Below are 10,011 nucleotides of genomic sequence, written 5' to 3' on the forward strand. Positions count from 1 at the left end.
ACTAGATGGCCTGGCCTAATCACTGTGTACCTCTATAGAGAAGAGAGGTCATCAGAGAAAAACTTAAGGATGCTACACTGTTGGCACTTAAGATGAAGGAAGGGGCCCTTGCCATGGAAAGCAGGTGGCTTCTTGAGACTATTAGGCCAAGGAAGAGTTTGCCCTTAGCTATCCAAAAAGAACATGGTTCTACTGTAAATTTTAGTTCAATGAGATCTTTTTTGAACCTCTGGCCTTCAAAACTGAAAGTGAGATCAATGCTGCTCTTGTTTATAACTTTTATATATATGTTTAGATTTATTTTAATTTATTGTATATGAGTATGTGCCTGCATACATATAAACACACACACATACACACATGCACACTTACATGCACACTCGCACACACACAAACACACAAATAACATGTGCATACCTGGTGCTTGCAGAGGTTAGAAGAAGGCACTGAATCTCCTTGGACTTGATTTAGTGAAGGTGATGTCCCACCATGATGTGTTTGGAGCCAAACCCAAGTCCTCAGCAAGAGCAGTCAGTGCTCTCTCTTAACTGCTGTGGCATCTTTCCAGAAGCTCAGTGGGATTTTGCCTTTAAGTTAGAGCACCAACATAAAACTGGGATTGTTTTGTTGTTCTGGTTTTTCAGACTGTTCAAACAACAACACCAACTGTTTCAGAAGAAACAGTATCTCTCTATGTAGTTCTAGCTGCTCTGGAACTTGACATGTAGACCAGGCTAGCCTCAAACTCACAAAGATCTTTATTCTTTGATCAACCAGTTACTGAAGATAAAGTAGTGTACCACTATACCCAGCCCATAAATCTCTTTTGATATGACTTTGTATATCTCCTGAAATTTATCCAATAACTTCATCTAAACAATGCTGGCCACAGGAGACACTGTAACCATGAAGTACCTGGGTGCCAGGGGCTCATTGCTACTGTCCTTCATAACAGAAGCATATATTTTATTTTATCACTAGCCAAGAAAACAGCAAGATTCAAACTTCATTTTCTTCAACTAATTATGAATTCCAGTGATTATGAGAAAATTCTTTGAACAGCTGTCACCTGTGGGTGGCAGCAGTGTTACCTGGAGTTTCCAGTCAAGTGAAAACTCTTGTTGTTTTTTTTTCATTTTCATCTCCATGATGCAGTAATGGAAGACCAGGATAGTAAGCATGTACTGAGCCTGGTGAGCCATATTCATAGATAAGCCTATCAGTATTATAGTTGTCCACTGACCTATTTTACACATGAAGAAACTCTGTGATAGCTGTTACAAAAATTTCCAAGTTATTGGGCTATAAATGGGGTAATCTATATTTTCTTGATACATGACTTAGAAGCTAGTTTACACATAAATATTATACTGGCCAGAGTCACAACATCAATGAAACTTCTTTTGTGAACTTATATTGTAGTGCTAGAGTGTTCTCAGAGAAATAGTCCATTCTGAAGAGAAAGTAGGAAGACAGGAAGTCAAACAACTCCAAATAGCTTCGAAAAGTCCCTGCCACTGAGCAGATTCACTAGGCCCCTTTCTTCTATATGTGTGTATATGGAGTAAGGACAGCTGAGAGTCAGTCTTGGACAAGCTCAAATGCGTTAAAGAAGCAGAGACCAGCAGGATGGCCTAGAAGATCACAGAACAACTGAGCCCCCCCCCAAAGAACACAGTGATGGTTTGAATGAGAATGGCTCCCATAGGCTTATGTATTTGAATGCTTGGTCCACAATAGGTGAGACTATTAGGGAAACTTAAGAGGTGTGGCCTTGTTGGAGGAAGTGTGGTCATATTGCTGGAGTTATGTCACTGAGGTTTGGTTTCTAGAATCCCACAGCATCCTCACTTTATCCACTGTCTGTCTTGTGGTTGTTGTCTCAGTATGTCACCCACTCTTCCAACAGGATACCTGCCTGCGTCCTATCATGCTCCTCACCATGGTGGTCATTGACTCATTATCTGAAAATTTAAGCAAGCTCCCAGTAAGTATAAGTTGCCTTTCTCATTGTGTCTCTTCACAGCAATACATGAGTTAACTAAGACAGGAACTGTCCAGCACACTGCAGGCTATACATTGTGTCCCAGAGTTCCAGCTTTTGTGAGCTCCCATGCTGAGGTGGGCTTAAATGATACATATGCCTTTGAATCGATTCTGATCTTGTAAGTAACCTCCCACCTAAATTTGTATAAGTAACACCAATAAAACATACATGTTTACCATGTTAGATTTTTGGTCATATCTGTTATTTGGTCTGTCATGGGCTCCCTCTCTAGAGTGAGAAGATTTGTGTGTTGGATATGCCCAGGAAAGTCTGTCATACAACAATCACACACAGTTAAATTATATAAAGTCATTAGTTTTTTTTGTAAAAAAGTATCTTCTTGGTAACTGATAATCTATATAATCCAACATGGAATCCTACAGTGACTGTCACAAAAACATACCTTCCTTACATATATGGTTTAAACACTCTTGTGTTTGACACACTGTACTGTTCTGTGAGAATGCAGAAGTGAATCACACACAAAATTTTTATTATTAGCTTGCTAGAAATGAGCTGGTCTGCAAAGCTGAAAGACCTAAATGCAGTATGAATAGAACGCTGAGAAAAGTATTTTTCTGAATGAGATATCCTTGTATTAATGAGCAGGGTAAGCCCAGTGGTGGTGGTACATACCTATGAATTCAGAACTAGGGAGACAGAGGAAGGTAGATCTCTGACTTAAAGACCAACCTGGTCTACAAAGGAAAGCAGGGCTCAAGACAGCCAAGAATAAACAGAGAAATTCTGTGTCAAAAAACCAAAGAACAACAACAACAACAAAATACCAATAATAAAAATACAGATTCAAAATAAACACAATGCACTACAAAAAAAGAACTTTAAAAAATTTTAATTTCAGTTCAATATGTGTGTGTGTGTGTGTGTGTGTGTGTGTGTGTGTGTACAGTGCAAGTTTGAAGTTCACAGACAACTTGTTGTGGATAGTTTTAGGCTTCCAACATCTGGATCCAGGTGTTGAATTCAGTCTTAGTAGTCGGTGCCTTTACCATGAAAGTCATATTCCTGTCCCTGAAGTAACACTTTAATAGAGAGCAAGGCTATATGGTGGTACCAGGCATCTGGGGCTTACAGAGTGACCTTGTTATAAAATAAAATTTACAAAAACGGATAGGGGTAAATCTCAGTAGTACAGTGTTTGCCTAGCATGCATGAGAAGGTTTAATCCATATATAAAGTAAGAAGAAAGGGTTAACAGAGAAATTGCTTGTGACCTGTTATTTCGTCCTTTTTGGGACTCATCAGTACAGTGTAGCACATAATCCAAAAATTTAAAATATTTGTCCTTAAAAGTTAACAATGTTTAAATGATTGCAAGATTAGACATTAAATGCTTTTTTTTTGGGGGGGGGGTTAGTAATCAACTGTCTCCTGGTCGGAAAAAAATCTAGTAAAGAATAAAATTCAAATGGCATACTTATGTATGGAGTTCTCAAAAAAGTTAAATTTGGAAAATAAAATGACACTTGTTTGTAACATATTCTTAGACTGTTGATTTTTAAAAATCTGAGAAGTAAAGTGTAAAAATATTTGACAATGCTATTAAATCTCAGTGTGCAGCACTGCTTTTAATCCTGTATAGAATTGCCTTCATATTGGTCATTGAAGTATTTTAAGAAAATGCTGACTATATTCACTATAATGTTTGGAGGCCACAGGCCAATTATCACCTTTTCCTGTGATTACAGAATCATTTTCATGGGTTCAGCCATCCCATATTTTAGGTCCCTTGAATTCATAGCAAGGACAAATGAAAAAGTTCATACCTGATCATGAAATGAAGCTCACTAATACAGATCTGTTTATACTTTAGTTTTACATATGAGTACTAACTCATACCCAAACACCTATTTGATTTAGAATCATCTATCTGAGTTCTATGCAGTATATCAATGACCCTATAAGTGAATTTTCATCTTGGCTGTCAATGTGATTATTGATGGATTTGGATAATGGTTTTGGTAGATCAGGAGTAGAGGAGCAACTGTAGATAGCAGGTCACAGAGCATCTGTTCTCATGCATGCTTTGGCACATTCCCTACCCTGGCTTTACAATTACTGGGCAGTGTAAGGTATTGGGCTTGTTACAGATCCATTTCTTATGTGTGTATCCCCTGCTGCTGCGGATGCCCCTGTCACTCAGGTAGGCACATTCTCCTCCTCCTCGGGTGAGAACCCTAAATCAAAGAACAAATAATAATTACTGCACAGGCTGACACTGCATTCAAGCACCTGCAATAGTTTTACACCTAGCATTGTTTGCATCCTCAGGGCTCAACTTGAACACCACATCTTTGTCACTCATCTATGTTGAACCCTGGAATGTGCATACAAGGGAATACACTGGTGCTTACTATCATGTTCAAATGGAACTGCTGCTTCAGGTGACCTCAGAGAGGGTGATTTTCAGTTCTTGATGTAATTTACACATGTATAAAAGTGGGGGAAACCCCACTTCTTAGTAAATTTCTTGGAGGTCGTTAATGATGGACCTGACTTTAACTGCATTTTACCAATCCAGTGAGATGTCTCCATTCAAAATGGCTAGCTATGCTCACACACAAGAGCTGTCTCTGGGCTTTATGATGAGGTGGCATTAGAAAGATTACAAATATCCCTGGAGTCTCTGTGTCTGTAAACAGGTATAGTGTAAACAGAGGACTCACAAGTCTTACCCACAGTTCTGAACTAGCATCCTGGGCTTTGGAGCCCCCACTTCCCATCTATAGTTCTGACACCACAAAAGAAAATTTTCAGTTGGTGATGGAGCAGACAACATCTTCCCCATATGCTGATATTATGGTATTGATTTTTGAGTGAAATTACTCTAAGTAAATGTGTTGAAAGATGGCCAATAAATGGGACGACATCCAACAAACTTATGTTTATGATGTTGTGGTGTTTGCATCTCTTACAGATACAATGTACACATTTCAGCGAAATTGAACTCAGTATAAGGGAAATTTTTCTGAGAACGTACAAGTTGTTATACTCAGTGTTGTCTGTCCACATCCAAGGATGCTCTGTTGACTCTCTGTGCAGGCCGATCCAGTGGTCAGAAGGCCCCTTGTATCTTTTCAGAAAATTCTGTGATAACAAAGATGAAGTAAATACACATGTCTCTCAGTTTCACAGCATCCTTGAGTCTCCATCCAAGAGCCTCCTCTCAGGATGGCAGCTTCTTGTAACTGAGGGTCATCAACTTTAGAGCCATAATAACCCTCAGTTCTCAGTGTAAGCATTTTACACCCATAACCCAAAATACAATGATGATCACCCATCCCATTAGTCATGGAAAGTCTTTGATTTATGATGTCCTTGCCATTTTTAATAGATGCCACATTCAGTGTGCAACATGTGAATACTTGGAGAAAAGCTTTCACAACCACAAGGTATCTCTGGACGTTGTATGTCTGGCCTGGAAGGTCTTACTATGAGCACTACATGAGAACAGGTCTCTGCAACAGCTTAGGGCTCAAGCCAGAAGCAATGACCTCAGGAAATGGCACAAACTACTGTTCTCCACATGTACCCCATCTGCCTGAATGAGATCCTTCTCCATGCTTTAGCCCCAAGCTCTCTATCTCAAGGCAGTACACATACAACAACAACAACAACAAACCCAACAAACTAATTACTGATGCCCTTTCTTACCAGCTCCTCCAGACTGTCAAACAGAGCTAGATGGGCATCTAGTGCCATGCAGGAGAACTGGCTGAATGTCCAGTTTCCAATGTCTTCAGAAAAATAAAAGCATTTTCTTCCAAATCCAATCCAGCCACTTGGGCATGTGGCAAAGCAAGGTTCACAGCTCTCCATGATTGCGTTTTTATTTTTCACTAAAATGCAGACAGTGATATAAAAATGTAATACAGAAACATTTCAATGTCTGCTCCCTTTGTCTAGCCATCCAGACCTCAGTTGTGAAGTGTGTGCTAGGAATATAGCTTTCTTAACTGATCACTAGGAGGCCCCTCCTAGCATGAGATGTTCCCAGTCCAGAGCCTTCCAGTGTAGCTCTAAGGAAATAGTTTGACTTTTCTTCTTTGTATTGTGTGTTTTGGGACAGAACTTAGCTATTCCCTGCTGCCTGGCTTTGATCTCATGATGTGACCTGAACTTGTCTGGAGATTGTCATAATCCTCCTGGCTGTTCTTTGTGAGTACTGGGAACAAGATACCATACCCTGTGAGAAACTCATTTCTAGGCCATCAGCTTCTTAGAATTGTCCCTAATTCTTAGAATCCTATAGCATGCTTTCCCATAATCCTCCTTTACATTTTCCTTTTTTCTAACAAAAGAAAAGAAACTCTTTATTTGTCTGGATTTTATTGTAGAGAAATGCCAGCATACAAAACATGGCAGGGTTAAATAATTTTTGACACCAACATTTTGATCATAAGCATCCTATAATTCTGTCTCTGTCTCTTTGTATCTCTCTGTCTCTCTTTCTCTTTATATATGTATATATACATATATATGTATGTATATATATGTATATGCAAACATGTGCTGGCTCTTGTTATAGAAACTCAGATTGGCTATCATTAAGAAATCTGACAACCGTGTTGGATAGTGGTGGCATATGCCTTTAATCCCAGTAATCAAGAGACAGAGGCAGAGGCAGGTGCAGGGGCAGGGGCGGGGGCAGGGGAGGGGGGCAGGGGAGGGGGGGCAGGGGAGGGAGCGGGGGTAGGGACAGGGGCAGACAAAACACAGCCTGTTTAGAAGCATGTTAAGAAACAGGGACACGTATTTACTACTGGTGGAAGAACAAGTTGATACAGTCCATATGGATTGTTCTCAGAAAGCATAAAAATAGATCTGTCATGTGACCCAGCTGTGATACTTCTAGGCATATATAAAGAGAACTCCATATCCTACCACAGAGATACTTGCAAACCTGTGTTTATTGCTCCCCTATCTACAATAGCAAGGAAACAGACCTGACCCAGATGCTCACCAACTGACAGATAATGTACCTGTGTTGCAGGTACAAACCAGAATACTTCATTTAGCAGTTAATGAAATTTGTAGGAAAGGGGGGGTCTCAGAAAGTATAATATTAAGGAAGGGCATCCAAGTTCCAGGAAAACAAGCCCACTGTAAGCCCTCACACACAGTCCCAGCCTGCAGCGGACAGTGTGAGCAGCTGTGAGGTTAGGCATGGAACACCACACAGAGGGGAGAAGAAGGAAGAGTGACATACAGTGACAGGAAGGACGGGATGCAGGTAATGGGCTACAAGTTGTGAAAAGTTTAAAACAGAATTGTGCTTCTAGTTTCAACTCTGCCATAGATTTTCTTTTTTGTGGCAGAGGAGTGTACAAAAGTGTGACTGACAGTGAAAGTCTAAACCAAAGGCAAAACTTCCTGGCTTCAGAATGACTATTCTAACCGTGTGGAAGTTAGCAAGATACGAAGGTTTGGGTCTTGGCAAGTGTTTGAGTGGCTATGTTGGTGGAGCTGTGTGATGTATTCACCTGTGAGTCTATTATAAAAAAAGTAGTGTGTGTGTGTGTGTGTGTGTGTGTGTGTGTACGTACAATTGTGCCAGCATGTGTGCTTATGTTGTTGTGGTTGTTGTTGGTGGTGGTGGTGGTTGTGCTAGTGGTGGTAGTGGTGGTTGTGGTGGTGGTGGTGGTAGTGTGTGTGTGTTTGTGTGTAAGAAGATGAGACTGAAGCAAGGTTTCAGATGATATCTTAGAAAAATAGATAAATTTTTCCCCTACCTTCTTCTTTTCCTTCCTATAACATATTAGAATGTATCAGCTGCTCTTTTAAATGTCTACTGAATTTCAAGAAACAAGTGATCTTTGAAGCAAAATATTAAACAGGGAAAATGATCCCCTAACTATTTTCAGTGGGACTATGTTATAGTTGTCCCCAGTTCTCATACTAAGTACGGCAAGGCTCTAGTGAAAGGGACAAATGCAAGGGGCAGTGAGGATGACGGCACTTCTTTCATCTGACTCTTCTTAGGTTATATAATAGTTTAGGATACACTGAGTAAGATTTGTTGGCAAATGTTTAACCTGTTCAGACTTGTATATTAGTCACTGGCTCAGTCAGTTAAAGTTAATTATATAAAATGATTCAGGCATTGGTGGTGTCCATCTTTAATCTCAGCACTTGGGAGGCAGAGGTAGGCTGATTTCCAAGTTCAAAACCAGCTTGGTGTAAATAATGAGTTTCAGGGCATCTAGAAAAACCATGTCTTAAAACTCCATGATATCCAACAAGATCATGGAACATTTACTCCAGCTGTGGCAGCCAAGTTGTATAAGATTTTATCACATTATTCAAAACAGACTACAACTAATCCCTTAGGAATCATATTCTGGAACTTTCTAACCATGGGTCATGGTTTCTGTACCTTTCCTAACCATATGATTCCTCACTGTCATTACTTCCCTTTAGCTGCAGCTTTGGGTTCTTACTCCTTGAGCTTCCTACACTGAGATTTCCTCTCCTTACTCTCTGTCTTGGAAAGTTCCCCCAGGTGGACATATGTCTCTGCATCTCTGTCTAGAGTTTGCTGAATGTCATCTTCCCAGAAATGCTGAGCCTGCCCTCCTGTGCACACCACAGCCTGTGTGTTCCTTTACTGCATCTTCCTGCTGGAACCTAAGTTCCCAGAGAACTAGAATTTCTGGTGTATTTTCTTTTCTTTTTTTTTTTTTTTAACGTTACAAAACAAATTTTATTTTTTATTTTTATTAGATATTTTATTTACACTTCAGATGCCATCCCATTTCCCTATCCCCACCCCTTAGAAAACAAACCCCTATCCCATGCCCCCTTTTTTTATGAGCTGAGAGGAAGAGCTGAGACTTAACTGAGCTCAGGAGGAGAGTCAATCACTTACCTGACAAAGCAGCAGAAAGAACAACTACAGCTGCAGTGAGGACCATGATCACTCCATAGCAGCAGTAAAGCTTAACATGAAACTCAGGGGAGACATTTTTGAGAAATTTTGCTTTTAGTTTTTTACCTGAAATTATAAATGTGAGAATGTCAATTTTAAAACCCTTTTATAGAAATATATAAATTTACCCCAGAACCATGTGCAGATTTGGCTTGTACCCCCCCCTAGTGCAAAGCCCTTCAGAGAAACTTTCAGTTCATAAGTGATGTCCTTGGTTCACAGAACATTAGAGGAAAGGGAAACAGACATTCTGTCATAGAATCTTCCAGTTATTGAACTAAGGGACAATGAAAGAGCAAGAAACAGAAAGAGTAAAGATCAGGATGAAGAAGAAACAACAACAAGGTTATCTATAAATCTGGCTCCATAGGAATAGACCTGGTTAGGACTGAGGGAACCATGATAGTAATAAAGACAAAACAAAATCAATGTGCCAGGACTGTGGATGCCAGTACATGACAGTCAGGAGTTCAAGGCTAATCTTGGCTAAATACTGAGTAAGAGGCTGAGGGAACTATATTATAGTTCTATATATTATATACAGTAATTATATATTACCCTGTTCTATCTATCCATGAATGTAGCTAACTAGAGCCACCTAATGATATATAATTCAATATATTACCAGAAAAATTAAAACAAGCATTTCATCAAAATCAGCAAAAGCTTGTTCAAAATTCAAGGTAAATCCAAAATAGCAACTCTGAACACATTAAGAATTGAAGGAAGTTCTTTAACCTGATAAAAGGTTTATACTGGATATGGTTGTGTCAAGGTGACACAAGCTAAATTCATTTGAGAGTAGGGAACGTGAGGTAATAGAACACCTCCATAAGATTGGGCTGTAGGCAAGACAGTACTACATTTTCTTAATTAGTGATTGGTGTGGAAGAACCCAGCACACTGTGGGTGACGTCATCCCTGGGATGGTCATCCTGTCTTCTATAAGAAGCAGCGTGAACAAACTGCTAGGAGCAAGTTAGTAAGCAGCGCCCTCAACAGCCTCAGCATCAGG

At 39.8% G+C, this 10,011-nt stretch overlaps 1 protein-coding gene across 1 annotated transcript; it reads right to left on the reverse strand.

Moving 5' to 3' along the window:
* Positions 1-2,884: 2,884 nt before the first annotated feature.
* Positions 2,885-5,925, reverse strand: LOC117714812 (C-type lectin domain family 2 member E-like). Its single transcript, XM_076940961.1, has 4 exons — positions 5,723-5,925; positions 4,895-5,155; positions 4,744-4,799; positions 2,885-4,245 (listed from the first exon to the last, which is right to left on the reverse strand). Exons 1-4 carry the CDS (start codon positions 5,885-5,887, stop codon positions 4,107-4,109), a joined length of 621 nt encoding a protein of 206 aa, XP_076797076.1. The 5' UTR covers positions 5,888-5,925; the 3' UTR covers positions 2,885-4,106.
* Between the last annotated feature and the right edge of the window lie 4,086 nt (positions 5,926-10,011).

Source organism: Arvicanthis niloticus, chromosome 9 (assembly GCF_011762505.2).
Source record: "Arvicanthis niloticus isolate mArvNil1 chromosome 9, mArvNil1.pat.X, whole genome shotgun sequence".
Classification (NCBI taxonomy): domain Eukaryota; kingdom Metazoa; phylum Chordata; class Mammalia; order Rodentia; family Muridae; genus Arvicanthis; species Arvicanthis niloticus.